At 47.4% G+C, this 27189-nt stretch overlaps 11 protein-coding genes across 11 annotated transcripts; 7 read left to right on the top strand and 4 right to left on the bottom strand.

The window, feature by feature from the left end:
* Window positions 1-95: 95 nt before the first annotated feature.
* On the top strand, window positions 96-2372 carry LY89DRAFT_656943 (MFS transporter). Its single transcript, XM_018212414.1, has 4 exons — window positions 96-828; window positions 882-1297; window positions 1348-2081; window positions 2151-2372. The coding sequence occupies exons 1-4, from the start codon at window positions 574-576 to the stop codon at window positions 2330-2332; spliced, it is 1587 nt and encodes a 528-aa protein (XP_018063897.1). The 5' UTR covers window positions 96-573; the 3' UTR covers window positions 2333-2372.
* Window positions 2373-3765: 1393 nt separating this feature from the next.
* On the top strand, window positions 3766-7239 carry LY89DRAFT_787848 (uncharacterized protein). Its single transcript, XM_018223113.1, has 6 exons — window positions 3766-4282; window positions 4332-4481; window positions 4532-5129; window positions 5191-5630; window positions 5680-5928; window positions 5980-7239. The coding sequence occupies exons 1-6, from the start codon at window positions 3825-3827 to the stop codon at window positions 6977-6979; spliced, it is 2895 nt and encodes a 964-aa protein (XP_018063896.1). The 5' UTR covers window positions 3766-3824; the 3' UTR covers window positions 6980-7239.
* LY89DRAFT_740625 (uncharacterized protein) lies at window positions 7059-8369 on the bottom strand (the record flags this gene model as incomplete). The annotated part of the gene is made up of 2 exons (XM_018220612.1): window positions 7059-8183; window positions 8301-8369. 2 exons carry the CDS (start codon window positions 8367-8369, stop codon window positions 7059-7061), a joined length of 1194 nt encoding a protein of 397 aa, XP_018063895.1.
* Window positions 8370-9251: 882 nt separating this feature from the next.
* LY89DRAFT_787846 (uncharacterized protein) lies at window positions 9252-11264 on the top strand (the record flags this gene model as incomplete). The annotated part of the gene is made up of 5 exons (XM_018223112.1): window positions 9252-9565; window positions 9704-9960; window positions 10049-10160; window positions 10215-10887; window positions 10949-11264. The coding sequence occupies 5 exons, from the start codon at window positions 9252-9254 to the stop codon at window positions 11198-11200; spliced, it is 1608 nt and encodes a 535-aa protein (XP_018063894.1). The 3' UTR covers window positions 11201-11264.
* Window positions 11265-11380: 116 nt separating this feature from the next.
* Window positions 11381-14491, top strand: LY89DRAFT_787845 (uncharacterized protein). Its single transcript, XM_018223111.1, has 3 exons — window positions 11381-11713; window positions 11813-14115; window positions 14182-14491. The coding sequence occupies exons 1-3, from the start codon at window positions 11524-11526 to the stop codon at window positions 14323-14325; spliced, it is 2637 nt and encodes an 878-aa protein (XP_018063893.1). The 5' UTR covers window positions 11381-11523; the 3' UTR covers window positions 14326-14491.
* A 29-nt stretch (window positions 14492-14520) lies between these two features.
* LY89DRAFT_787844 (DUF1688-domain-containing protein) lies at window positions 14521-16111 on the bottom strand. The gene is made up of 4 exons (XM_018223110.1): window positions 15894-16111; window positions 15526-15841; window positions 15300-15473; window positions 14521-15247 (listed from the first exon to the last, which is right to left on the bottom strand). The coding sequence occupies exons 1-4, from the start codon at window positions 16053-16055 to the stop codon at window positions 14604-14606; spliced, it is 1296 nt and encodes a 431-aa protein (XP_018063892.1). The 5' UTR covers window positions 16056-16111; the 3' UTR covers window positions 14521-14603.
* Window positions 16112-16249: 138 nt separating this feature from the next.
* LY89DRAFT_656929 (PRTase-like protein) lies at window positions 16250-17099 on the top strand (the record flags this gene model as incomplete). The annotated part of the gene is made up of 2 exons (XM_018212413.1): window positions 16250-16853; window positions 16916-17099. The coding sequence occupies exons 1-2, from the start codon at window positions 16441-16443 to the stop codon at window positions 17097-17099; spliced, it is 597 nt and encodes a 198-aa protein (XP_018063891.1). The 5' UTR covers window positions 16250-16440.
* A 408-nt stretch (window positions 17100-17507) lies between these two features.
* LY89DRAFT_710942 (uracil-regulated protein 1) lies at window positions 17508-19053 on the top strand (the record flags this gene model as incomplete). The annotated part of the gene is made up of 4 exons (XM_018217872.1): window positions 17508-17561; window positions 17618-18719; window positions 18771-18907; window positions 18964-19053. 4 exons carry the CDS (start codon window positions 17508-17510, stop codon window positions 18967-18969), a joined length of 1299 nt encoding a protein of 432 aa, XP_018063890.1. The 3' UTR covers window positions 18970-19053.
* Window positions 19054-20495: 1442 nt separating this feature from the next.
* Window positions 20496-22165, top strand: LY89DRAFT_701130 (endo-beta-1,6-galactanase; the record flags this gene model as incomplete). The annotated part of the gene is made up of 3 exons (XM_018217172.1): window positions 20496-20517; window positions 20681-20963; window positions 21061-22165. The coding sequence occupies 3 exons, from the start codon at window positions 20496-20498 to the stop codon at window positions 22163-22165; spliced, it is 1410 nt and encodes a 469-aa protein (XP_018063889.1).
* Window positions 22166-22297: 132 nt separating this feature from the next.
* LY89DRAFT_656921 (proline-specific peptidase) lies at window positions 22298-23671 on the bottom strand (the record flags this gene model as incomplete). Its single annotated transcript, XM_018212412.1, has 4 exons — window positions 22298-22604; window positions 22663-22855; window positions 22990-23365; window positions 23600-23671. The coding sequence occupies 4 exons, from the start codon at window positions 23669-23671 to the stop codon at window positions 22298-22300; spliced, it is 948 nt and encodes a 315-aa protein (XP_018063888.1).
* An 810-nt stretch (window positions 23672-24481) lies between these two features.
* LY89DRAFT_272525 (putative peptide transporter PTR2) lies at window positions 24482-26646 on the bottom strand. Its single transcript, XM_018206377.1, has 4 exons — window positions 26553-26646; window positions 26097-26493; window positions 25408-26047; window positions 24482-25357 (listed from the first exon to the last, which is right to left on the bottom strand). The coding sequence occupies exons 1-4, from the start codon at window positions 26554-26556 to the stop codon at window positions 24578-24580; spliced, it is 1821 nt and encodes a 606-aa protein (XP_018063887.1). The 5' UTR covers window positions 26557-26646; the 3' UTR covers window positions 24482-24577.
* Between the last annotated feature and the right edge of the window lie 543 nt (window positions 26647-27189).

Below are 27189 nucleotides of genomic sequence, written 5' to 3'. Positions count from 1 at the left end.
CATTCCATTCCACTTCCGACGCCGCCCCATTAAATCATTCTCGCTTACGGCCCTGACAGCCAACGGCGTCTTCTTCTTTACTGTTTATAGAAAATGATCGTCGCTCATGACAGAAAACGATGGCAAGCCCCTTTAAGGCTGTAACACCAGTCGCATCGATCTACTCTCGGAATCTTCTGACGGCATATCTGAGATCTCATGCTTACTCAGATTCTGTCTTTTCTAGAAGGATGACTGGCTAGTATTTGTGTTACCATCTCTGTCGCCTCTCAAATGCACAAAATCCTCGCTCTCTGTTCAACGTCACTGCATGATAGATCCCTGCCGGAAAAAAAGGCCGTTGTGTTGGTAGTGAGGGGAAGTCTCCATCCTCCAGATTTTACCCCATTCATAAATTCATGCTATGATCCACTGGTCTTTTTTCATCTCGTCGTTGCGTATGTCATGCCCGATTCTGCGGGAATTTCCCCTTGCTCATAATACCTACCTGCTGCCATCAGACGATTCTGTAATCTATCTTCTTATTCTTGCTTCGAATCTGCTCACAGTTGCGGCCCTGGCAAACCCACAATCATGGACGACGGCAAAGCAGAAATGATCGAAATGGATGGGACCGGCCACTCAACCCCAGTGAATGGGGCAGCGAATGCAAATGGGATTGTTGAGAAAGATCACGCTCTCGGTGATAGCAGCCACCTCGAGGGCGGACTCGTGGATGGCCTCACTGCAGAACATCGAGATTACCTGATCTCTCGCCATGGCACCACAGATCTCAACCCGCTTCCTACCATGGATCCGGCAGATCCACTCAACTGGCCTGCATGGAAGGTGAGGCTCCTCTCTTTCACGTTACAGAATAACAAAGGACTAAGAAATGCTAGAAAAATACCAATCTGCTACTGGTCTCTTTCCACGCCATGATCACTACCTTCACAGCCGCAGCCGTGATCCCAGCTTTCGAAACATTCTCCATCGATTTTGGCATCTCCATCACGCGCGCCTCGTACTTGACCAGCATCCAAATCTTGATCTTGGGTTTTGCTCCATTGTTCTGGAAACCTATCTCGAATCGTTTCGGTCGGAGACCAATCTGGCTAATCTCAACGTTATGTTCGATGGTGTGTAACATTGGTTGTGCGGAAAGTCATAGCTATGCTAGTCAAGTGGTTACCAGATTATTGGTTGCTTTTTTCATCAGTCCTGCGATTGCGATTAGTAGCGCGGTTGTGACGGAAACGTTCTTTGCAAGGGAGAGAGGGCAGAAGATGGGGATCTGGACTTTGATGGTTACATTAGGGTTTGTAGCCCCTTCTGCACGAAGGAAGAAGAAAGCTGACTAAAAAACAGACCACCAATGGGACCCTTCCTAATGGGCTTCGTAGCCTTCCACACCAACGGTTACGAATGGATCTACTGGACCCTCGCCATAACCAACGGCGTCCAATTCATCCTCTACTTCTTCCTCTCCCCCGAAACCCTCTACGTCCGCAACCGCGCTTCCCCCAACACAGCCTCAACCTCCGCCTTCAAACGCCAATACCTTAACTTCGGCCGTCTCGGCCCGCACCCCCTTTCCCTCGCCGACTTCTGGACCCCCATCAAATTCTTCGCTTACCCAAATATCCTCCTGCCTACTATTGCCTACAGCATCGTATTCAACTTCTCCTCCGTCCTCCTCACAGTCGAGATCCCCCAACTCTTCACCCCGAAATTCCACTTCAACGCCCAGCAAATCGGCCTCCAATTCATCGGCATGATCATCGGTTCCGTCCTCGGCGAGCAGCTCGGCGGCCGCGGCTCAGATTTCTTCATGCGAGGGCGTCCCAAGAGTCCTGAGCATCGAATCTGGGTTTCCTACCCCGGGTTTCTTACCGTGATTATCGGTATTGTGGTGTTTTGCGTGCAGACGCAGAATTTGCAGCACTATAATGTCACCCCGATTGTCGGGATCGCTATCTCGGCGTTTGGGAACCAGATTATTACGACGGTGTTGGTGACGTATGCGGTGGATTGCCATCATGAGCATGCGGCTAGTATTGGTGTTTTTATTAATTTGGTGAGGAGTACGTGGGGGTTTATTGGTAGGTCTTTCTCCTTTCTTTTCTTGTGGTGCTTTGATGGGATGGGGTGGCTGATTTTGAGTGGCATAGGTCCGTTTTGGTTCCCGAATATGTTTTCGTCGTTGGGGCTTAAGGGGTCGGCGGGGTTGATGGTGGGCATTATTGTGGTGGTTGCGGTGGTGCCGGTGGTGTTTATTCAGTGGAAGGGGAGGGCGATTAGGGAGAGGAGGGAGGATAATGAGTTGGATCAGGTGAGGACTATTACGAGGTGATGTTGATTTGTTTGGGAGGATGAATTTGCTCGGAATATGCATAGCAATGAGCAATGATATTAATAACTCGACTCGTGCTGTGAAAGAGTAAGCGAAATGAGATGTATGTTTTATACGTTGTTCGAGCATTATGGTGAGCTATTGAATGGATTCAGGAGAAGACTTAATGCGAAGGGGGGGGGGGGTCATTCCTGCCAACAGCTGCAGCTAGAAAGTTGATGACCATTGGTATGGAGAGTCTCGAAAGCTTAGTAGCTGAACCAACGCTGGACAAAAGAAGTCGTGGTGCGTCAATGGATGGCTCCTGTTGATAGGGTAACCTCTTTGGATGCTGAGAAGACTTTCCAGAAAGAGTCTGCACGCTAGTGCCCCTTCGAACCAATACAGAGAGAGCTCATGAGTTCAAGTTTTCTTTAATTGGTACCTGCACGAATTTGTTAATGATGTGGTGAGAATGTTGATGAGTTTTTACACTCCAGTTTTTGCTGGCCTCGAAGATGAGCGTCACAAATGCAGGATAGACGGGATCATGAGTGAGGTTCACCATTCCCTCTTTTGAAAGCATTGCCAACTACTTTAGATTGAAGGCACTTTTGGAAGTGTCCACACACAAGTTCTCGGTCCGCCTGAACCTTTCTTTAACACCATTCAGACCATCCCACTTCCAACACTCATCACCTATTAGCTAGACCAGTTGATCATAGTCTTTAGCATGGCTAATGACGAGGAGCTGATGCGACTCGGATCCCCAAGTCCATGACCTCGAGAGAAAAGAAGAACTTGACCCATGAGTTGCTGTAGAGGAATTGAAGTGGAACCGCAATGGACGGACGGTTGAACGGTTCTGTCATCCAGATAGCCAATCTCAGATCTAGTGACCAAAGAGATGGATCTGTGTTTGAGCGGTAACTTTCAGACATTGGGCTTTTTACCTTAGGAATGATGGATTTTCATCTCAACTCCTCAGTCCAAGGGAGCTGCAAGCAGGTTTTACGTCCAGCGAAAACATGACGACTATCACATTTAGCTCCTCAAAAGTGAGAAAATAAGCTGTATATATGTTGATTATACATGTGTGCAATCTCCAGATTCCCACTAAGTTCGGGCATGATGCAGTTATCAAAGTTTCACGTACAAACGGAGATCGCTCTGAGTCTGACTGTCGCAGCCGTTGTCAGTGATCTCACTTTCAAGAGAAATCGATACCAAGATATGTACCCGAATTTCTGCTGCAATGGCACAGAAAGTATCTGCTGTATGCTGCTATTGAGTATTGAGAAATGTTGGCATTTTAGTAATGAGGTTGAGAAGCGTTGAAATGAGCAAGCAGGTGTGGCAACACCTAAGACAGGGGTGGGTATAGAGAGACCTTGAGATTACAGGGGTTCGCGAACAATCGCGTCTTCCAAACGCGAAATACAACGTGCCTTCGACAAAGTTGACATTGATACGAGACATTCAACACTGTTGCTCCTCAATTCGTGAAGCAACTATGTCAGACAACGAGACTCAAGTCAAGGACCCTTACGGTTCTGAAATTGAACTGAAAGAAGACCTCGACAAATGTTTGAGCGGCCTTGAGGGTGATGGCTCTTTTGCTCTGTTCGAGCAATTGCAGTCCCCTCCGAATCCTGGTCTCTGCCTCAAAGACGGTGGCTTGATCGGGCTTCCACTTAATGATCATGATGCAGAACTGATCACCCGAGCAAGTCACGCTGCACCTTTTGGCAAGGGAGAAGAAACCATCGTGGATACCACCATTCGAAAGACGTGGGAATTGTCTCCCAAGGACTTCGAAATCAGGAACCCAGCTTGGACGACTGTCGTAGAGCAGATTGTGGCGAAGGTGAGCACAGGTCTTGGAGTTGATGCCGCTGGAAATGGAGTTTCTGCAGAACTTTACAAACTGTTGCTTTACGACGAGGGGGCTATGTTCAAGCCGCATCAAGAGTAAGCACCCCATATGAGCTCGAACGTCTGAATCTAAGCTTTTATACAGCTCAGAAAAGGCTCCTCGGATGTTCGCGACTCTAGTAATTGCATTACCGTCAAAGCACGAGGGAGGAGAAGTGCATGTAACTCATGCAGGAAAGACGAAAATCTTCGCTACCTCTACATTCTCTGAGTTCGATGCTTCGTATTTGGCGTGGTGAGTCCCTAAGCTTGACTATCCTACTATTAAGCTCATATGCAGCGCAGGTTCTCTGATGTTACACATGAAGTCTGCCCAGTAACAGAAGGCAGGCGGCTTGTGCTCACATACAATCTCATTCATACCACACTAAGTTCACGAGAGTTAGGAGCCCACACAAATGTTGCTACGGCCCAGCTTAAGCTGGTATTGAAAACTTGGGAGGAAACCCTTGGATTTGATCAAGATATGCCGAAGGCACTGGCTTTCTTGCTCGAGCACCAATATACGGACTCCAGTCTCTGCTATGATGGGTTGAAGGGCCGCGATAAGAATGTTGGAGCGCACTTGCGGGAATGTTGCAGCGAGGTCGGGTTCATTTCATACTTGGCTAGCTTTGAACTGTCTGTCGAGGGTGGATGTGATGAGGACGGAGGAGGCTGGAGAAGCTCGTCGTACCACGAAATCATTGAGGAGGTTGATCGTACAACAACTCTGAAGAGAGTCGTGGAGCTGGACGGTTTAGAAGTGGCCAAAGACCTTGACTTCAACGAGAATGACTTCGTCCAAGATAACCCTTTCAATGGGATGCCGCCAGACGATGAAGATTACTCGGGATTCACAGGAAATGAGGGCGTATCAGCTACGCACTTCTATCATCGAACGGTCAGTTTCTTTCCACTTGTGAACTACCATACACTTCTAACAAGAGGTTTGAGGGATTCAGGTGGCGATCATTGTGCCTAAAAGCTACCGCATGGAGTTTTTCTTTCCAGTGAAGAGTTTTGAACGTCTCAGCTATCGCAGCTATATGGGTGATGATAATGATCAGTCCGATATCTCGACATGGATAGACCGCTTTTCCAACAGAGTGTCAGAACATCCGGATGATGCTGAAGCAGCAGAATGCCTCTCTCAAATTTGCAAGATGGTGGTTTCTCGGACTCGATTGCACTTGGCTCGTCTACCAACTCATTCGTGGGAGCGATCAACACCTCCGTTTCCCGACGATGTACTGGCTCGTGTTGTCGGTATATCAGTTGACCTCGATGACAGGGTCATGTTCATCGAGACATTCAAGCTCTGTCCTAACAAGGCAGCATCCTCTACGTTTCGAGCTGTTGGGATAGCCCTTCTCCGAAACGATCTTGAATCCTTATTGCCAGAGTGAGTAATTCAGACGACGGCCGTGCCAAATTTGCTAACCATGATAAAGTCTCTCGACACATCTGAGTAAGGAGAACAGCCTAGCTGGTCGATTAGAGATCATTGATGAGGTCAAAGCGGGCTTACAAGTTGAAGCCGAAAGGTCTTCGACCACCGTGGGAAGCGCATTTCAGACTTGGCTTGAGTCAGAACTTGATGACACATTATTGTCTACGGCAGTGGTCGTTGAGTCTCCAAGAGATGGAGCGATGCTTGCAAGTCTGTCCAAAACTTTCGCAACTCAGGAAGTGTTCAATAAGTGAGCGAAATGATTTTCAGCTGAATGGCGAGCATGCTAACCTACATACAGAATTCTTCCAACTGTGAAAAGAAATGTCAACAATACAGTCATGGCTGTCGCTTTTGCGATTGGGATCGTCCAAGCAGGTGCCGAAGGAGAATTAGCTGAGAACGTTGCCGATACAATATTCCACGATGTTACTTCAGATCTTGCAGACTGTTTCAGTCTTGGTTGCTTGGGGCCGTCCTTCCTTCCGCAAAAGAAGCCTGTGGGATATTTCCGTCGTCCGCCGCCAGAAATCATTATCGATGCTGGGAACAGCAGCAACATTGCAACGTTGCTTTGCTATTGTGTCAACTCTAAACTAGACAGCGAGATTGATCAGATCATACTTAGGCTCACTGGTGAGATGGAAACGGTTGATCTCACTTTCTTCGATGCCATCTATCTGCCATTCTTGAAGACGATTCTCAGCAAGCTATCGGAGAGGAATGCCGGTGGTCAGGATTCCCGATTCTGTAATCTGTTCCGATCTACCCTAGTCACTTATCTTGCTCGCTTCGTCAAAGAAGAGCCACAACCTGCTGCGGATTGGGCGCAACGAAGGGTGGGATGCAATTGTCAGGACTGTCAACGCCTCAATGCTTTCTTAGTCAGTCCACACGAGAAGGTGGGGAGATTTGCACTAGCAAAGAAACGTCGGGGCCATCTTCATTCAATGTTGGGAAGTTCAAGTGTTACTCATGAGACCGACAGACGAGGTAACCCTCAGACTCTCGTTGTAACAAAAACCAATGCGCAATATCAGAATGCTCACAAAGCTTGGACTTTGCGCTGTAATGTTGCGAAGCAGCATCTGAAAGAGCTTGAGACAGAAGCTCTGAAGGACTCCCTTGGGGACTTGTACGATCCTATCATGTCGTTATCACCAAGTGTTCTTGCAGGTTCGCCCCCAGGAAAGTCTTCACGGCCTGGGACAGCACTTAGTCCAAGTGCAAGTGCCTCAAATAGAGTGCTGCCACCGATCACGAAGAGAAAGGTGCCAGAAGTTATCGTTATTGATGACTGAGTCTTCTGGACGAGGAGCTTGTATTCCGACCGCATTGTAATTTTACGTATAATCACAATACCAAATAATGAGCAACTGTTCAATCAAACACTTCCAATCCAACCTCCGTTCTCGCCCACGATATACCAGCATTCCACTCGGGCATGGTCGAAAATTGTGACTGGGGTGGTAGTTGCAATAGAGCATCAGAAATCTCCGAAACAAGGTCTCGACCGATGTGAGCAGTCCACCATGCTTGGTCACTAAGCACATTCAACAATACACCCCAATACATCAACATAAAAAGCGCCATGGGCTCCTGCACCCTCATTGCAGCGGTATACTCCTCGCCGGCAAGCACCGGAAAAGCGATACAAAACCCTCGAATCAAGCCCCTGCTCTCCTGCTTGAAGCAGTAATGGAGCTTTGTGGCAACAGCCTTATAGGCTGCGTGTGAGCGCGACTCCTCATCCTTGCCCAACTTATCGATTATGGATGTGAGGTCTTCGAAGGCTTGCTTCGTAGCTTCACTGATTGGCTCTGGTGCCGGCTTTTCCATTAGAGACAGAGCAGAAAGAAGCGAAGGCGAAAATGGGCTATCCAGCATCCAGTTGAAGTTCAGTACTGCGATAGAGCAAGCACCCATGAGTAGCTCGAAAAGCACCACCATTCGCTTCAGCATTCCTCCGAGGTGGTTACCGTTCTCGTCTGGCATTGCTAGATTTATGATTGTGGCAGCGATCGCAAAGATATACAAATAGTGCTGGTTTTCAGATGTAACTGAACAGAGTGCTGCTCGGAAAGATTCGCTCGCCCAATCATAATACTCCATTGCGATACAGATGTATTCCGGAGATTTGGCTGGATCTCCAGACAAGGCCATCTCGAGTGCGGTAATCGCAAAGACTCCATGCAGCAGAAAATCATGTCTCAGCGCCCCGCGCGGAACTTCGATCTGCAAGTAGTGGTAATCTTCTGGCACACTACAGAGACTTTCGTAGGTCTTTGTCGACCAGCGATGCATAAGCTCCAGCTCCAGAAGTCTGCGACTGTCGAATGTGTGCTTTTTGACAATAGGGGTCGAGTTTTGGGTCTCGCTGTTGGAGGTCGAGGTCGATACTACCGACGAGCCTGCATCTTGAGCCGGCGGGCTGGTCTTGTAACTGCATGTACTCGTGAAGTCTCGAGCAATGCATGCAGCGCATGGTGGCCCTTGTTCATCACACTATTCACGAATCAGTCGCTTGAATTCTGCTGAAGCGAAATTACGCGTATAAAAGATGTGAAGCCGGGCAGCAAGCTAGACTTGATCTGACGGCCACAGGATCGGGGAAGAGCATACTTTGACATGTCGTTTCTTGCAGTTCTGACATCCGTTACGGGATTTGTTATGTGATATCCGCTTCTTCATAGCTGTTTGCGTTTTCCAAGAGTTTTTAGTGAAAGACTCCCTCTGATGTTCGCTTTGGACAGTATTATATTCTTCTGTCACTTTTGTACTGATACTTTTAACTTTCAGTATGTGGATATGGGGTAGAGGATATGGAGGTAAAGTACGACCAGTCCTGTAAGCTGGGGCGAGTACGCCCCACCTGAGATTCTAACCCCGATCCAGAATGGTGGAGAAATGTGGCTGCGGCTGTGTGGACGAGCAGGCCAATAGCAGCCGATCCTAGAATACACAAGATTCGCGACAAGGGTACGTGCAGATACGCGTAAATACAGGGATCAACTTTATTTTCTCGCCGGGCATACTTACACAATGTACACTCCGAACTAAAGCCTAGTGGAAATAGGAAGACTTCTATCAACATAGAATATTATTATATACGATCAACAAGTCGCTGCTCTTTTCCAACAATTGCCCCATTCTCCCAGGATTTGGGGCGATAGAACACGAGGTTGATGAACCTCGTTCTCATCACTTTCCTGGCATAGAAACAGCTCAAGAAGCGATTGTATAACTTCCTATTGATCCGGGTTGACTTTAGAGCGATATTACTTTCCTCATTTACGAATTCTAGCAGGCATCAATGGATGCTCTCTCTCAAGCCTGCCCAGCAGCATGGCAGTGCGCGAATACGCGTAGCTCTTTTCTTTGAGTTCTTTCTTGTGACATCAGGCTACCATTAAGTGTGACTAGCCGTGCCTTTCACGATAGTAGCTATTTCAGTAGCTATAAGAAGTCGCTCCGGTCTCGTCATCATGTTCAGAAAACCAAGCGATCAAGCGATCTTCTCATTTTTATCTTAGCTTTCTTTCCGCATCCGAAGGAATTCATCCTCAATCCATAATGTTTGCAAAACAATCCGCACTCATAGCATCGACAAGTTGCATAGGCTGCATCGTCAACGCCCTTCCTGCAACCGTAGCCAACTCCATCATTTGGTATCAGTGCGACCAGAATAGCACGATACCCTACACTTGCGGGAATCTGACAGTCCCTTTGGACTATTCTGAATCTAACTCGAATCAGACATTCACTCTCTCTCTAACCAAAGTCAATGCAACAACCCAACCTTCAATGGGTAGCATTATTTTCAACCCAGGCGGCCCTGGCGAGACCGGAACAGATTTTGTCACTGACTTAGCTGGTCCCCTACTCATGTATGCCTTTCTGATATACGATACTGAATACCGTCTAACAAATTAGAATGACTGGTGGTAATCGTGATTTGATCGGATTTGATCCACGGCAAGCACGTCCTACGTTCCAGCAGATTGTAAATTGCTAATAAATCATAGTGGAACGGGCGCTACACTTCCAGTTTCCTGCTACGAGAACGATGCGGATCGATTACTTGCTTATCTTCGAACACCAGTAACAACGAATACATCGGACACTGCATTAGGGACGATGTGGGCTGTCAAGCAGAGTCTAGCTCAGGTCTGTTACGAGAATGCACACGAAATTGGAGACCTTGTAGGAACTGCATTTGTCGCTCGAGATATGATGCAGATTGTCGATGCGCTTCGAGAAGATGGCATGCTAAGATTTTGGGGTCAGTAAAGTCCTTGGTGCCGACATGGTCGATACGGGCGGACACATTAAACCCAAAAAGCAAAAGATGCATGCTAATAGGTGCGCAGGTTTCTCATATGGAACTCTCTTAGGAGCAACTGTGGCAGCAATGTTTCCTGACCGAATGGATAAAGTGGTGCTGGATGGCGTGCTAAATCCTACGCAATACTACGAGGGCCGGTAGGACATTAGAATTTCGTTACAATTACATTTAGCTGACTTTTATCGTTGAAGCGACATTCAAGAACTTGCCACGAGTGACGCAAGTTTCGCTGGATTCTTTAATGGCTGTCTCGCAGCTCCGCCAGGTAGCTGTGCCCTGGCACGTCCAAATGTCACCGCATCTCAGCTCGAGCAAGACATTCTTGACTTGCTGTACGATCTGAAATATAACCCAATCGCTGCTGCCCCAGCTGAGGCGACAACAATTGTTGATTACGGGGCACTAAAATCGGCAATAACGCTCAGTCTCTACGGTCCCAGTTACTGGCCAGGCCTAGCTGTTGCTTTTGATGGCCTTCTTCAAGGTAATGCCTCAGCGCTAGTTGCATTTGTAGGATCTGTGCGGTCCTCTACCAGTCTGAATCTGATTGAAGTCAATGCCGCGATCCGCTGTGGAGACAATTCGCTTAGAGGCAAGTACTTGAAGGACGTCCTTCCTGTTGTGGATGCGCTCTACAATGAGAGCTTCATCCTCGGTGATATCGAGGCTCAAGTCACGCTCACGTGTGGAACCTGGCTTATGCAAGCCAAAGAGCGTTATGAGGGCGGCTTCAACGAAATCCACACCAAGAATCCGATCCTCTTCGTAGGAAACACATACGATCCCTTGACGCCTCTTGTCTCAGCTCAAAACGCCAGCGCAGGGTTTTCAGGAAGTGTGGTCTTACAACATGATGGCTACGGTGTATGTTGATCCGTTCTTTGAATTCGTTGGGACAATGAAGCTAATGTTGTTGGGTATGCAGCACAGTTCCCTTGCACAGCCGTCTCTTTGCACAGCGAAGACGATTCGAGCGTATTTCGTCAATAGTACATTACCTGCCCCAGGGACAATTTGTGAGCCTGATGTCCCACTATTCTCAAATGTGACGATGCTGGAGGTTCTTGCGCCTATTGCCAACTTGACGAAGAGAGGCTTGAACACGGAGGATGATGTAGCCCTTCTAACGGCCATGAAACGCTTGAGCGGGAGAGTGGACATGAGCAGAGTCTTTTGAAGACGTGAACACTGTAATAATATACCACATGGCTTGTGGAGCTTAAGTTGAGGCAGGAGCGTTGAAAGATCCAAGGACATTAGATACACGTGACCCTACACGTGCAAATTGACTCCACTTTTGATACGACGTCCTTCAGCTCACTGGGCGAAACAGAGCGGCCTTCACCGTCAAGCTTACATTTGCTATACTTCGTATCCACAGACTCATTAGTACTAGATCCTCAAAAAATCATCGGTGTGCCCAGCTCCAGAAGGACAATGACCTTGGCTAGGTAGTTGATAGGAGGTTGGTGTGCACGTGCCGACTAAGTGCAATTGAAGATGGAGGACAACACGCAAGGAGCAGGTAGTGGGGAGGGAAATGTCGAAGATAATTATGTCGCCAATTCCGCATCTCCCGAGAACAGTACTGCCTCGTCAGGCGTTCGAAAACGAATAAGCAAAGCATGTGATCACTGCAACTCTGCCCGGAGGAAATGTGATGGCCATCAACCCTGCAGCTACTGTCTACGTAAGTGAATCAAGATATTATCAAATATGATATCTCCGTCTGTTTAGTCTCATGTTACCAGTCCATACCTAGGAAGATCGTTGTTAATATATCTGGTAGGAACGAGAAGTCGGTGTAGCTACAAACGGCAAGCAAAAAAGCGAGGCAAAACACCTGCTTCAGCATCCAAGAAATTATCTGCGTCACAAACAGTGCGACCACCATCCCAGACTCCTCTACAAGAACTAGCAACGACTTCTACAATAGCGACAGAAGCCAGCCAGATCGCAAATCACGTGCATGGTATTTCCCAGGAAGTGCAACGAGATAGAGATGTTCATAGTGTACCTACCGATGATCTTAACGAGAGTACAGTTGAAGGTTTTACATTCTCTCCCCTAGTGGACGATTATCAAATGTTCGACTTCGACCCTGGATGGGGCATCGAGGACTTTGGAGACGCAATCGAGAATGCATCGCTATTGAACCTTAATGGGAGCACAAATATCCACGAAGGAATGGTGATGGGACCTTCTGAAATGCTTCTGGAATCTACGAATCTTGATCCATCAAATCAATCTCGAAAGAATGGTGCCCCACGAATCAGCTCCAGCCATCGAGTGACCTATGGTATACACTCTTTCATGGCGGATGATGAAGGAGGGACCTGTTCAATAAGAGATACGAGCTCAGTGCCTTCACAAGTATTGAACAATACCCTCAAAATCAGCAGATCTGGTTCTTTGCCCAAGATTCAGGGCGATGGAACAACATCTGAGCAGCAACGATTGAACGGTACATTACGTCACACAGCTAGTCTGCAGCAGGAATCAAGTGGCAATTCGACTATTCAATATCCTGTTCTCGCAGACACTATTCATCTTTTGCGTCCCATTATGCCCGATACATTGTCTTTCGCCCTTCTTGAAGCATATTTCAATACATCACCGGTCACAAATGCATATTTGCAGCCATGCGTTCCACCATCTGTCTACCGCAAATTCTCCTTTCTTCGTACAAATGAGCCCCGGCAGAGTAGTCAGGTTTTGCTTGTTAGTATGCTTTGGTTATCTGCTCAAACCGCTGATATTCCTCTGCTAAATGCAAGCATCGCAAGGAGGAAATACGTGCGACGAAAATTGCTAGAGTTGACTACCCGGTTATTGAAGCCTCTCAACGAAGTCAGCCTTGATGGCAATCCTCCACGAAGACAGAAGCCGTCGTCAACAACTCAAAATCAGACCGAAGAAGGTATCTACTCAGAAGTCAAGCCGCGCAACAGCATGAACGATGGTTTGGATGAGATCATGGCATATGTCCATCTAGCAATGGTTACTTCGGCCAGCGAATTCAAAGGTGCGAGCTTGAGGTGGTGGAACATAGCCTTTTCATTGGCACGTGAGGCGAAGTTGTATCAGGAGATCTTGGATCCTCTGCCAGAATCACAAGGAAACGACGATAGTGGAGGACTATCACCAGATTCTCCTCAGCGGGCAAGATTACAGAGCTACCGCCAAGGACACGCCTTTGGAGAGCATAGCATCTTTGCATCTCTAATCAGCGAGGAAGGGAAGGAAGAAAGGCGAAGGGTCTGGTGGTTTCTTTATGCTATTGACAGACAGTTATCCCTGTCCTACAACAAGCCACTAGCACTCCTAGACTCTGAGTGTCAACATCTTCGGCGGCCATGCAACGATGCATTGTGGCAAAGCGATCAAAGCTTTGAATTGATCCAGTTGTCGGATATTGGCAAAGGCCCATACTTTGAATGTAAAGGCGCCTCGTTCTTTGGCTTCTTTTTGCCACTAGCAGCACTTCTTGGCGAGATAGTCTACTTTGTTCAAGCACAGAACCACCCCCGCTTTGGCATTTCTCAAAGTACTTTACTTGACTGGAAGCAATGGGAGAAAGGAATTTCCGACAGATTACACTCTTATGAGCACAGTCTTAAATGTTTACTGGAGCTAGACCAGGTGCTCCCAGATGCCGGTCTACCCAGTGGCAGCTATCCGTCTCTCTCGCCGCAGTCTATCGGTCAAGAATCCCCAATCCCACTCCAGAACCGCATTTCCTATGCCTATGCAAAAGTCAACATACACATCTTACATGTTCTCCTCGCCGGTAAATGGGACGCCTTGGTTCTTCTAGAAGAATCGAACACGTGGTATTCATCTCCAGCCTTCGTCGCCACGATCGGTCACGTAGTGGATGCTGCGAAAAGCGCCGAATCGCTTCTGGACCTAGATCCAGATGCACATTTCATGCCGTTCTTTCTTGGAATCTACTTGTTTCAGGGTTGCGTACCTCTTATCGTTGCCGCAGATCGGCTGAAGACTGATGCAGCGGAGATCATTATCAAGGCCTGTGATACTATGATTAGAGTACATGAGGCTCACATCATTCGCATGCCTTCCGAGTACCAGGTACGTTTCTTTTTTCGAAACTAAATTTGTGCTCATATCGACTGTTACTGATGTTTGCCGTGCCAGATTCTTTTTGTTTCTGTCCTTCGAATGGGCCTGAAAGAAATGCAGGGGCGTCCATTTTATGCTTCTGGGGATCCGACGAGTCGGTATAGACAAGTGTTCGAGCGATATAGCTGGGCATCTGAAGGAAGGGGGTTGGCAGGCTAGATTGTACCTGCTAATTTGCTGCCTGGTGATCAAACCGAGGTAATGTTGGCAAGGATTTCGTGTTCGGATTGTACGAGCGAATGTAGATGATGGAAGGATAAGCGAAGGTGTCCGATGTAATTGTGGAATGTTTACTTCTAGCTGAATCTGTAGAACAGAATCGTACAGTACTCTTTTCTCAAAACCCGGCCGCAGGGTCGCGCGCGTGACAGTTTCTCAACTTATAACTTTCAACGTATTGGTATCTCTGCTCTAATTTATGCCCAAACACACAAGATTCAGAACAATGTCCCATCGCTTTGTATCTCAATGGGACTGCCCTTACTCTGCGGCCTGTATTTCGCAGCCAGCTCTCTACCAGCTTTCCAAGTTCCCGCCTCCAACAGTTGTGCTAGAGTGAGCGGTTCAGCAACTTCCCCAGTTTTCTCGGCAAGTTTTCGATTCACTAGCTCAAGCGTCACATCTAGTAAGGAGACTGTCAAAGTCCGCCACTCCACAATTACATCGTCTGTCGGATCAAACAAGGGAACGTTAGTCCCGGATGCTGCTCTCCCACGATCCAAAACTTCAGCCCTGAGCGTCAAGACTCCCATGTCGACAAAGAGTCCTCCGTTTCTGTACTCTGGAAGTCCGGTGAGATGTTCTGTGCCTATCCATTTGATGTCTAGGAGACGCTCGAAGATCACAAGAAGCGAGTATGTCAACCACTGAGTCAGTTTATGGAAAGGCTGGATTCCGGTTCCGGATGGATCATGTTCACGCTGCTCGTGAAGTATCTGAAGTGGCCAAGCATCCCCGATGGGCTTAGCGTTGTAAGTCGTCCTATTCGTAGGCCAAGTTGGAATCAGGAGCTGTTGAAGAAGATCCCAAAGGTTCTTTAGGTCAATTGGGTTATCTCTACTCTTTGAGAGTAGTAAGAAATCTGGACAGAAATTAGCATTTCTTCAACTCAAGTTAACGTTAGCGTCATTTACCAACCATGTTTCCAGGCCTGCCGGTTTCACCAAAGATCTCTGGGAGAGCTAGTAGTGAGCTGCCAAGCCTTTGAAGCAACTCTGCTCGTCCTGCCAAGCCAAGAATAGGGTTATCTACTGACGACTGCATAGCACTGCCGAGACTCTCTGCAGTAAGCGTCTTCAGTCCCAAGGCTGTAGCGTCAGGTCAGCGGGGTGCTTGGTTTGAGATAACGTCGGACCATACCATTAACCTCGTTACTACTCTTAGAGAAAACTCCATCTTTGAAAGCATACAGACTGGCAACAGCGAGACCTTCACTACGCTCGATTTCCAAGCCAGTACTCTTTTCAGTGAATTTCCATAAATCACCGGCGCCAGCATCGAGCAGGACGGACACTAGAAAGAGGTCTACCAGTCTGCGAGAGCATTCCAGGTCGTCTGTTCCAGCATTCCGCCACTCTTGCAGTAACTCTTCGAGTCTAGGAACGTCTTTCGTCTCAAAATGCTGCCATCTGCCGTGAGGAGGGATCGTCTTGAATTGCTCTGGCGAGAAGTCGCGCTACAGAAATGTCAGGAAATGAAGACGACCATTGGAAATCATATTGCGTTACCATGATTAAAGAGCACACATGTTCTGCTGCCTCGTCTAGACGATCGGGGTGGAAGTCAAATGATCTTAATTTGTTGAGCTGTGCTGCTTTGTAGGCACATTTTGCACTACTCCGAACACTTTCCAACGAGAGCAGATATTTATACTGAGTTTCGGCGTCCATTGGTAGATATCTGACTTTCCAAATTCAATCAGATTATACCGTCAGCAATAAAAGAAAGATCAAAGAATGGATATGAAGAGGAATGTTCCAAAACTGTAGTATCATGTGAATGATTGCCCCACTTGACTGCGCCTCATAGACTGCGGCTATTGCGGCTGCGGTGCGGGAGAAAACATTGCGGCTTGAAATGATACTCGATGACAGAAAGCACAACTTATAATGCCCTAGAGAGGTGTATTGCCGCAAGTACTCATCTCATTAAGTCGCAATGTGAACATAAAATGTCCCACTCGGTTTCGTACATTCGTCCGCTTGAGATTGAAAAGACTTTCTCTAAAATCCACACTTCAGACACGCCTTTTCGATCGACTTCTTCATTTGCAAAATGGCTCTCAACGTTACCGTCGTTTCTCATCCTCTACTCGCTGCAAAGCTGGCATGCATCCAAGACAGAACTACCGATTCAGCAACCATGCGTCGTCTCGTAGCTCAAGCGGCACAAATCATAACAGTTTCAGCGACTGCTTCTCTACAACCAGGACAAAATTGTGCCCTGGTTCCACTCATGAGAAGTGGTCTTGCGATGGTCGATGCAGTACTCGAGCTCTTGGTGCCAGGAAACAAGGTTGTGGTCCATCACCTAGGACTATTCAGGCAGCGATCGCAAAAGACATCATTAGAGGCAGTCGAATACTACAACAATATCCCAACAACGAAGCCACCGGTGGAACATGCATTCATTGTTGATCCTCTGCTGGCCACTGGAACTACCAGTGTTGCTGCCATTGACACGTTGAAGTGAGCACTTGCCCTGTTTGCTCTTTCCTAAAAGGGAGTGCATACTAACAAACTACCTTTAGGGAGTGGGGTGTTGGAGAGATCACTTTCATCGCATTGATTGCAACACAGAAGGGACTTGAGAGAGCAGCCAAAGTATGGCCTGGAAAAGTAAAGTTTTTTGTAGGCGCGATTGAGGAACTTGACGAGAGTGGTCACATCACCCCAGGGGTCGGTGACATTGGAGACCGACTGTATTTCAATTGAGTTGTCTTAGCAATAATAGAAAGATTGAAGCTTCTCTCATGCAATCCTGTCTTCGTCGTGAAACATCTCGCGGGACGAAACTCTGAAGATGCGGTTAAATGCGGGAAAATATGTAGACACGTGATCAGTATTCACCACCTTTCCCGCCTCATGGCTCCTCCTCTCCTTCCGCATCACATCGTGGAATCTGTGATAATATCACCAGGAGTTGCAACCGCAACCGCAGCCGCAGCCATGATGCGGCGACATATGTCCCGTAATCACGGGACTGTACATACTATATATGTCAAGTGGGCGAGTGCTCGCAAAACATTCAGGTAAGAATTTGTATGTGTGTTTAAGCGTCGTTTGTTGACCGTGTTAAAATTCATTTACTTTCCACTGATCGTCTCTCTATCCTTTTAAATAATGACCCATATTCCAGTCGACGTCTTGGGCAATCCATATGGAAGTAAAGTCGTCGTGCGTAACTCAACAGACCACCATGATCGAAATCGATGTTCTGACAAGCTTCGCAGTTAACGACTTATCCAGATATTGGCGGAGTTAGACCTGTTCCATTACGATGGGGTGAGAGTGAGCCATCACAGCGCGGACCTGTCATCGCCACTCGGACGGGGACAGGTGCCAAAACACGCAATGCAATCGGTGCTCATGGAGGCTCATACTCAGTCTACAACGCTCTTGCCATTGCTGGTGGCGACTTGCCACCAGATTTCCTCCCCGATTTCACAAATACTGAGCCAACCTTTGACTTCAAGCAACAGCCGGCATGGGGAAGTGCGGAGAAGATTGTTGCCATGGACCCATTTGGCCATATCATATCGACAGCATACAAGAAGTATCTTCAGGAAGGATATGATGTTCGTCCTACAATCGCCATCACGCGTGCAACGATGAGAGTTGGAGAAATTGCCGAAGCTGTGAAGGATGGGAAACTGCCAGTTGACGGGGACATTGTCATCGACGATGAGGGGAATGTCAGGGTGACCAAAGTTGCAGTCGAGCCGGTTTGGTATCTTCCAGGTGTCGCGAAACGATTCAACATTGAAGAGAACCACCTGCGTCGTGCTCTTTTTGAGCACATGGGTGGCAGCTACCCGGAATTAATTACACGGCCCGATCTCAAAATCTTTCTCCCACCGATAGGAGGTTTGACAGTTTACATTTTTGGACCTCCTGAACGTGTTTCTGACCCAAGTTGTAACCTTGCTCTTCGAGTTCACGACGAATGCAATGGCAGCGACGTTTTTCAATCCGACATTTGCACGTGTAGACCTTACCTCGCGTTTGGCATTCAAGAGGCTATTCGTGAAGCTCAACAAGGAGGAAGCGGCCTCTGCATCTACTTCCGAAAAGAGGGCCGTGCATTAGGTGAGGTTGTGAAGTATCTCGTGTACAACGCAAGGAAACGGGGCGGAGATACAGCAGACAAGTATTTCCAGCGAACAGAGAATGTTGCTGGTGTACGAGATATGCGGTTTCAAGCGCTCATGCCAGACATTCTTCACTGGTTGGGCATCACCAAGATTGACAAAATGCTGTCTATGTCGAATATGAAGCACGACGCAATTGTGGAATCTGGGATCCCAATTATTGAGAGAATTCCAATACCGGATGGTAGGTTTGGCTGACTTGATGTTGATGAATATTGCGGCTGACGATAGACAGATATGATTCCCAAGGATTCAAGGGTCGAGATTGATGCCAAGATCAACGCTGGGTATTTCACTACAGGCACTGTTCGGACTGCTGAAGAATTGGCCGAAGTTAAGGGTCGCGGTTGGGAGCAGTGGGAAGATGTTGCTGTAAGTCTTGTTTTGTCTTTCTGGATCTTGAGGTAGGAACTAACTTGATTCCACAGCATTAAAACGACAATTTCATGCTGCATCTCATTTTACTTTGCATGGCGTGCGGGGTTCGCAATCGTGGTATTTCCCTAATTGAGCCTTTCACATTCCCGACTCCACTTGCAGTCTCTGCTGTCGAGAATATCCATCGCCATTAGAATAGATAGTGTGTGATCATAAAATGTCTATATCAATTGTGACCCTCTATTTCCGTTCTTGAGATAACAAAGCCTTACTCTCAGATCAACCAAGTGAGATTGGGATCACACTGTGATGAGTACTAATTCAGGCGTCGCAGTGAAGTAACGGGTGCTATGATCGCTGAAAATTTGCGCTAATTGCGCCGAATGCGCTGGTTGCGCTGGTTGCGCTGATGGCGCTGATGGCGCTGACTGTGCTGACTATATACTAAATGAATACGTCGCTCGGTGTACTACTGCTCCAATACTACTTTATCAATTGTACTACAGAGATCAGTATTAGGCCCGTAGAATCCTAACAGTACTGAAATGAGGCTTTGTAGTCATTCCTGCGGCTTTTTAGTACAAAGCTTACAAAACCTAGCTTCTACAGCCAGTACTTAAAATTGTGTTATAAACTCTCAAATTTCAACACAGTGTTTCAATACCAATCATAGGGTAGCAATATTTGATAACTTTATTATTCTAAAAATGAAAAAGAACAACAGTTTTTTGATATCTATAGGTACATGGCGTGCTCGCTGGCCTGAACCTGCTAAGCGAGCCCCTGGTTTTTAGCGAGCTTCTCCAATAAGTCATGTGTTGACAAGCATTGCTGATAATTGATGACTTTTGCATCTACAACCTTTGTACCATTTTTTTTCGTTTACATATACTTTCAGTATGGAAAGAAACAGCTTTCTAGATGTAAAATGCACAGAGGGATGACATGCATCTCCGACTTAGCGACAGGAATTACCCCGCATGTGTAGTTTCTTCTCAATGCATTGGTTCCTGTTTAGAAGACGAAATATTCCCACCATTCGAAAAGCAGCATTAAGATGGATTTTCCAAAGTCTGAAGGCTTAAAGTTCAGCTAGACTATTCAATCTGTTGAAGCGGAGTCTGCACTTCGGGGTTGTGTTTCTTTCCTCGAATAGGAGGGCCCACGTCCCGATTGCCGAATACAAACCTAAAGTAGAAACGATACCATACAACTAAGCGGTATTCCCTACCTTCTTTCCAAGACCCTTGCTCTCCTTCAGGGATTTCTTTCTCCGCAACCTCCTTTTCGACCTCATCCCCGACCACCCCCGAGCTCCGGATTATACCCGACGCACGTGGATATCGCTTTCGGTGGCGGCCCGAGCAGCCCTGGTAAAGGTGACGAATTGTCCAATCTTTCGGTCGTTTGGCAACATTCGCCCTCATATATGATCCGTCGTGCATGATGGAGGATGGACCCGTAGGCCATATTCGCCTATTATGTCACTAGACCTTCTTGGTTCACGATTGAGGGGAGATCTCCCAATGCATATAATTGCCCCGCCTTAGCGGGGCAAGGTGGCTAGGTTTCTCATCTCAACATGCACAGGCTTGTGGAGAGGGGTATATGATTTTCTTTCATAAGCAATCTCAATTCCCACGATTTTTTGGTTTGAAGAGCACGAACTTCGTCACTCCTTTAACTCGCCACCATGTACCATCCAAGTTTCCTTACTAGAGTCTTCCTTCTTCCTTTTTGTATTCCTACTTGTAACTCCTTCCACAGCCGATTCAACAACAACCATCAGCCCAGCTACTACCTACGGAAAATGGGAAGGGTGGGGCGTTTCTTTGGCATGGTGGGCAGCAGCCTTTGGTGACCAGGACGATCTTGCGGATATCTTCTTCTCAACAGACTGGACTACTTTCAATGGCGTATCAATTCCAGGTCTGGGCTTTAATGTTGTCCGTTACAATGCCGGAGCTTGTAGTTGGAATACGGCTCCAGATGGTTCTACCATGGTCGTATCGCCAGACATGATCTCGACCCGACAGATGGACGGATATTGGTTAGACTAGGATAGTACCGACCCTACCTGTAAGTTGTGTGTGGAAAAATCACATCTACTCGTATCTAGAAGCTAGTGCTCGGGACAATTTTGTGAGGTGTCCTCGTACTGATCTCTCGACAGCATCTTCATGGGACTGGACCGTAGACGCCAATCAACGCGCAATGATGACCAAAGCCCAGAGCAGGGGAGTCAACTACTTTGAGCTATTCTCCAACTCGCCAATGTGGTGGATGACGACGAATCATAACCCTTCCGGAAACGACGATGGAAGTAACAACAATCTTCAAGCCTGGAACTATGACCAGCACGCCATCTATCTCGCCAGTATTGCCCTAAAAGCGAAGAGCTCTTGGGGTGTAACCTTCACCTCTGTCGAGCCGCTTAACGAGCCTTACGATTCTTGGACAGGAGATACTGGTACCCAAGAGGGATGCCATTTCGATCGTGACACTCAGAATGAAGTCGTCATATACTTGCGTAACGAGTTGAACAGTCGTGGTCTTTCGTCAATTTTGGTCTCGGCTTCTGATGAGAACACGTATGATCAAGCGACTGCAACTTGGAATTCGTTCAACAGTACCGGGCAAGCGAGCGTGGGGCGGGTGAATACGCACGGCTACCAGTACGGAGGCGGCGATAGGGTTGCGCTCTATGATGCCGTCACAGCGTCAGGATTGAGTGTCTGGAATTCCGAATACGGTGAAGATGATGCAACCGGGGAGCAGCTTGTCAGTAACCTCATTCTGGATCTCATATGGCTGCATAATACGGCTTGGGTGTATTGGCAAGCTTTGGATGGAGGTGGATGGGGATTGATTGATGCGGATGTTGAAACTGGAACCATTGGCGATGTCAGCCAGAAGTACTATGTCTTGGCTCTGTTCACCAGACATATCAGAGAAGGGATGTACATCTTGCAGGGCGGTAGCGACTACACTGTCGCAGCGTACGACTCGAGTGCTGAGAAATTGATCATTGTTGCGGTCAACTGGGGCTCTGCTCAGTATATCAACTTCGACCTTTCGGAGTTCAGTCAAGGAGGCGTTGATGGTGCATTGGTGAAAAGATGGAGCACTCAGATTGGAAGCGGTGATCAGTATGCCAACTTCACTGATACTTACTTGAGTGGGACCAAGTTTTGGTCATACTTTGATGAGGATACAGTGATGACTTTCGAAGTGGATAATGTTGTTATTTAAGGCAATTGTAATGTACTGAACAATTCAATTCCATTGAGTCGAAGAAGAGAATAAAGCTGTTCAGTCGAGGCTGCATGTTATGATGAACCACTTCTCATTCGTTACGCGTTAAATTATCTCAAAGAGCTCACGTCATTCCACCTTAGACCCGTTTTTGATCAAAAAGTCTCCCACGACTTGCAGATACGCCTCCGGCTCCTCAAGATGTGCGAAATGACCTGAATGTTCGAACTTGACTCTTTCAACTTTATTTTTGATTCCCTTGAAGAAAGGCTCCATGGTGCTATCCGTGGTTGGGTCATAGTACCCATTAAGTAGTAGAGTAGGCACGCTGATTTCATGGACTCTATCTTTGATAGACCAATCTTTTGTGGATCCTGTGCGCTTGAATAGATATGGTCCATTCCTGGTTTTCCAACTTAGTGTTTTTTCAATGAGGCTGGAAAGATTTGGATAAAGCATATATTGTGGTATTCACAGTAGGGTCCTCCTGCAACCCCTTTAATGATGCCATTAAAACATCTGGAAAAGGTTTTAAGCGGCACAGATGCTGACTGAAATAGAACATCTTCGCTTGCTTGTACTGTGGGTCATCAAGGGTTCCTGCATCTTCATTCTTAATGAGAGCCTCTTGGATGTCTGATGGGAGCTGGTCTCGGAGCTTTTGGGACGCTAACATTAGGTCAGGCTCTTGGAAATCATTAGTCTAAGTCCACCTGATACATAAAGTAAGAGCAAAACATAATTCGGTTACAAAAGCGATATTGAAGATGGATGTCTTTGTGTTTGGACGAAGTAGGAATGTCGGCTTAGCAGGAACTTACTACTGGCAGGTGAACTCGATAGAACTAGTCTCCTTAAACCTTGTGGGTGGAGCACCGCATGTTCAGCTGCGAGGCACCCTCCCCAAGATTGACCTAGAATGTCATAATCATCTTGAACTCCCAGGTGGCCAAGAAGGTTGTCGAGCTCCAAAATGAAGAGCTGCACAGTCCAGAAGCTCCCATCTCCAAGCTTTTCTGGTAGATGAGTTGAGCGTCCACAACCAAGCTGGTCATACATGATTACGGGAATCCTGTGAGTACGCCAAAGGTTTTGCAATGGGCGGAGAACATCATGCGGGACACCGGGTCCTCCATGCATGATGACGAGGGGGCGTACGCCGTCCGGTGAGGGTAAAATTCCAAAAATCGTATACCACTGTACTTGTATGAGCAGTCAATATTACGAGACTGCATAGAAGAAGGAGAAGGAAGAGGTGATAGCAAGAGCCGTAGGCACTTCTCTCGAAGTGACATCACACACGCCCAATTCCAATGGTGATACGAGAAACTCTCATCTCGATCGACCGAGAGGCCTTTCAATCAAGGCGGGGCAATTTGAAGAGAGCGTAGAGTATCGTATTTGAAAAAGACGGAAGAGGATTCTACGTACTGTCTTACATGGTTTTCCAGCTCCCTCGACGTGGAAATCTACTTCTGACTCGATGACTGGAATCGCTGCCATGTTTCGGGGCTTAGAGAGCCGTAGATTTGATGGGTATAGAAAAGAAGCTGTTTCGTTTCATGGATGGGGCAGAGCTCGCTCGCGGGGCAGGTTGACGTTATACGCCACGACTAGCGAGCGAGGCACCGGTTAAGCTTGACCTTGATTACTTCAGATCGGCGGCTGAATCTGTCAAGGTGCGCCAATGCATGTAAACTAACTTGATTCTAGTCTGTGCCGTAAGGCTGCCCCCTCGTGTATGCAGTTGGAATTGCGGCGCAGTACCAATGAAATAGCAAGATACATGTAAGGAGAAGCTCGGATCTTAAAGCAGCGCAAATATGTAACTCTTTCCTTGGCATACGGGCGGATGTTGGTTCCCAGCAGCCAACTTCCCTAGGGGTAAGTGTCTCGAGACTTGACGATGCAAAAAGGTGCCTCTTTCTCCCCGAGTACCCACCTAGCTTGGTCTAGGTCACAAACAAAAAAGTAGCTTTTTATATTGATTTGCAGACTTTACGTTGCTTTTTAGAGGAAAACAAATTCCACATGAAGGCGACTTTGTCGCTTAGATACGCTACTATATGGAGAAGCGATATCTGGGTCTTGTCACCGCTAAGGACTCTTTGGATTCTGTCCCCGACACGCAAAATATCCAAGGAAAACAGGGCTCGTGGAGTTCTACCAGTAGGAAGAGAAGAGCAGATTGCATCACAATTTCCTCTCGTTTCTTAGGGATTTTCTAGTGCTTGTCATGATAATTGAAATTTTTCTCCTTGCCAAATACTCGGATCTAGCAACATCTTTTTGAAAACCTAGCAAGCCTTTCCATGTTTACATGTTGACTGGATGATCCGGTCTGACATGAGACATGTTCCAGTCAGATTGAGTAATGTACGAAATGTTCAATGTCAACCAGAGTCTGAATTAGAAACTTTTCTGCGAAACACCAACAGCCCTCTTCTCAGCCAAGCTATCCTCGTCACGACTACCAGTGATGCTGCTGGTAGTACCAAGATGCTCATCAACGTGAACGAAGAATTCCTCGTCATCAAGATGTCTGAACAACCAATAGAACACAAAGGCAGAGATAAACCCAACAACAGACGGGACAGCGAAACACCATATTAGATAAGGGTCTTGGATGGCGTCAGCGGTGGCAAGAGAGATAGCAGTCGAGATGGCAGTCATGAACAGGGACAAAGCCATAACAAATCCTTTCATGTTCTGTGGAGCCCGAGAGTATGCGATACCGTAGGCGGTGACGTTGATAAAAACTTCAGAGCAGGCAGTGACAGCAGTTGGGATAGCGTAAAGCCAGAGCGAGAGGTTAGAAACACCGGTGCCGATCTCACAAGTTGAGGCTTGGTAACCACATGGTGAGGTTTGATAAATCTCGTATTGGATGACAGCGTAAGATGCAGCGCCGATAGCGGCGATGAGGAAACCAAAGGTCATGCGTGCGATGGGCCCGAAGCGGATGCCGAGCTTGCGGAGGAGAGGATAGACACCGTGGTTCATGATTGGGATGAGGACAATGATAGCCAGGGGATTCAAGTTGTCGAGAACATCGTTGGGGACACCGTTGGAGGTCAATGAGGCAGATTGTGCGTTGGCGGCAGCACCAAGGCCACCATCGTTGATTTGTTGGATAGGGAAGAAGAGGAAGATAGCGCAAGCTGCCATGGTTCTCCGAACGTCGTCGACCTGCAATAAGGTTAGAGAGAAGAATAGCAGATGGAAATAATAATGCATACGAATTGATCATCCCAGTGAACGATTCTCGAATCACCAGAAGCAGCAAGAACAGATGGCTTGGCTTTGTCCCAGAAGCCCTTGCGACCGAAGCCCTTGAAGCCGTTCTTCTTTAAAGCAAGGAGAATGACACCGCAGAAGTCGCCCAAGGCACTTCCTCCAGCAGGAAGTTTGATGAGACGCTTGTTGACGAAGAAAAGAAGGACCGGAAGCATGAAGTAGATGATGCCTGGCAGCAAGTACGACGCCCAAAATCCGACATATTTTGCAAGGTACGAGGTAGCAACACCGAAGAAAGCCCCAATGTTGATGAGCAGATAGAACCAAAGCATGACAGACTCCGAGGTGGCCTCAGGGTCAATGATAGCTTTGCTCCCATCGTTCTTCGTGACAACGTGAGGCCTTTTATGGGGATTCTGGTCCAAGACGGTAGGAGCAATATTCGGCTTGAACATTGCAGCGCCGACGGCGAGCATGTAGAGACTCAGGGCGAATGGACCGATAGCGTGGCCAGCCTGGATGACGCTGGGAACCGCAGAGATAATCATGATAAGGTGAGCAACGCCGCAGATAGCGACACCAATACAGATAGTCTTGAATCGTCCAAGGTGGGCATCAGCTAACCATCCTCCGAATATGGGACTGAACATATCAGCTAATTTCTCAGATGTCTGCCATCTTTCAGACTTACAGCGCATATGCAAGGAACGTGAAGGCATCAGTCATTGCAGAAGCAATAACAGTACCCTTTCCAAGAGCTCCAGCGGTCTTTTGCGAGCCACGAGGAGGAGCTCCAGCACCGTTGCCACCTTCGGGAAGGGGGGCTCGGATGAAGTTCTTGAAAACTTGCTTGCAACCGTAGTACGAAGCACGCTCAGCGAATTCTACTCCGCAGAGCATATACGCAGCCCACGGCATTGTACCAGCAATCCTCGGAAGAGTTTCCAATTCTTCTTCAGTTGGAATGACGTGACCGTTCTCATACATCCCATCGGTGTGAACATCTAGGACGCCATGATGCTTTCCATCGAGACCAGTGACCACAGGGGCTGGAGCCATGGTGAAAGTGTCTTCAATGACCTTGTCACCTAAGTAGAGCAGTCAGTATAAATGTATGTTCTACTCAATAGATGAAGCTGGAACGTACTCATCGTGGCGAATGATTGGATGTAGATTTTGGATCGATAGAACAGGATGCTTGTGCACAACCTGGTTCTTCAACCCTCGAGGGATACAGAACTCCTCATATATCTTTTCGTATCTTTGGGAATTCGTCCTGGGACCATTGCCCATGTTCGCCAAGAACATTGGAGGGTCTAAATCAGTAGTATATCATATGCAGCATGCATGCCGCCAGGATGATTGTGGCACTGAGTAGGAGTGGTGGAAAGAATACTTGACGGACCTCCATATCGAAGCCAGAACATTTCTAGAATCAACTCCAAGCATAGATTGCCAATCACGACGATAGATTGATATGGATATCATGATACTTTGGAATCCTTGACATTAAAGAAAGACTGATGGCCAAGGCTTGAACCATGTTATCAAGTCGCCTCCCTTCATATTGCTAAATCTATATTGTTTGAACAGCCGACGGTGAATGACGGCCAGCTTGCTCAGACACCCAAGCCACCGATAGACACGGGAGTTGGCTCAAAGAAGCAGGTAGCCGTTTCTTCATTCAACCTCCAGTGCATGCCAAGGCTGTTCCAACGCTTGGGCACCAAATGAGCCTTGCTAGTTGGTGAGCGAGGCTTGAAATTTGGAGATAGTGAAAGGTT

Source organism: Mollisia scopiformis, assembly GCF_001500285.1.
Source record: "Mollisia scopiformis unplaced genomic scaffold LY89scaffold_28, whole genome shotgun sequence".
Taxonomy (NCBI): Eukaryota; Fungi; Ascomycota; class Leotiomycetes; order Helotiales; family Mollisiaceae; genus Mollisia; species Mollisia scopiformis.
Note: the sequence above shows the minus strand (reverse complement) of the source record. Positions and strands in the feature narration are given on the sequence as shown.

What these genes read in the sequence shown, in the direction of transcription:
- LY89DRAFT_656943 (XM_018212414.1), top strand. Translation starts at nt 574, where the DNA reads ATGGACGACGGCAAAGCAGAAATGATCGAAATGGATGGGACCGGCCAC. An exon ending in TCAACTGGCCTGCATGGAAG is followed by an intron (nt 829 to 881) that starts GTGAGGCTCCTC and finishes AAGAAATGCTAG; the next exon opens with AAAAATACCAATCTGCTACT. An exon ending in GAGTACGTGGGGGTTTATTG is followed by an intron (nt 2,082 to 2,150) that starts GTAGGTCTTTCT and finishes TGAGTGGCATAG; the next exon opens with GTCCGTTTTGGTTCCCGAAT.
- LY89DRAFT_787848 (XM_018223113.1), top strand. Translation starts at nt 3,825, where the DNA reads ATGTCAGACAACGAGACTCAAGTCAAGGACCCTTACGGTTCTGAAATT. An exon ending in ATGTTCAAGCCGCATCAAGA is followed by an intron (nt 4,283 to 4,331) that starts GTAAGCACCCCA and finishes GCTTTTATACAG; the next exon opens with CTCAGAAAAGGCTCCTCGGA. An exon ending in CGCACTTCTATCATCGAACG is followed by an intron (nt 5,130 to 5,190) that starts GTCAGTTTCTTT and finishes TGAGGGATTCAG; the next exon opens with GTGGCGATCATTGTGCCTAA.
- LY89DRAFT_787845 (XM_018223111.1), top strand. Translation starts at nt 11,524, where the DNA reads ATGGAGGACAACACGCAAGGAGCAGGTAGTGGGGAGGGAAATGTCGAA. An exon ending in ACCCTGCAGCTACTGTCTAC is followed by an intron (nt 11,714 to 11,812) that starts GTAAGTGAATCA and finishes TATATCTGGTAG; the next exon opens with GAACGAGAAGTCGGTGTAGC. An exon ending in GCATGCCTTCCGAGTACCAG is followed by an intron (nt 14,116 to 14,181) that starts GTACGTTTCTTT and finishes TTGCCGTGCCAG; the next exon opens with ATTCTTTTTGTTTCTGTCCT.
- LY89DRAFT_787844 (XM_018223110.1), bottom strand. Translation starts at nt 16,055, where the DNA reads ATGGACGCCGAAACTCAGTATAAATATCTGCTCTCGTTGGAAAGTGTT. An exon ending in GAGTAGTAACGAGGTTAATG is followed by an intron (nt 15,474 to 15,525) that starts GTATGGTCCGAC and finishes CTGACGCTACAG; the next exon opens with CCTTGGGACTGAAGACGCTT. An exon ending in CAGGCCTGGAAACATGGTTG is followed by an intron (nt 15,248 to 15,299) that starts GTAAATGACGCT and finishes ATTTCTGTCCAG; the next exon opens with ATTTCTTACTACTCTCAAAG.
- LY89DRAFT_272525 (XM_018206377.1), bottom strand. An exon ending in ACGTTCCTTGCATATGCGCT is followed by an intron (nt 26,048 to 26,096) that starts GTAAGTCTGAAA and finishes TGATATGTTCAG; the next exon opens with TCCCATATTCGGAGGATGGT. An exon ending in TTCACTGGGATGATCAATTC is followed by an intron (nt 25,358 to 25,407) that starts GTATGCATTATT and finishes ACCTTATTGCAG; the next exon opens with GTCGACGACGTTCGGAGAAC.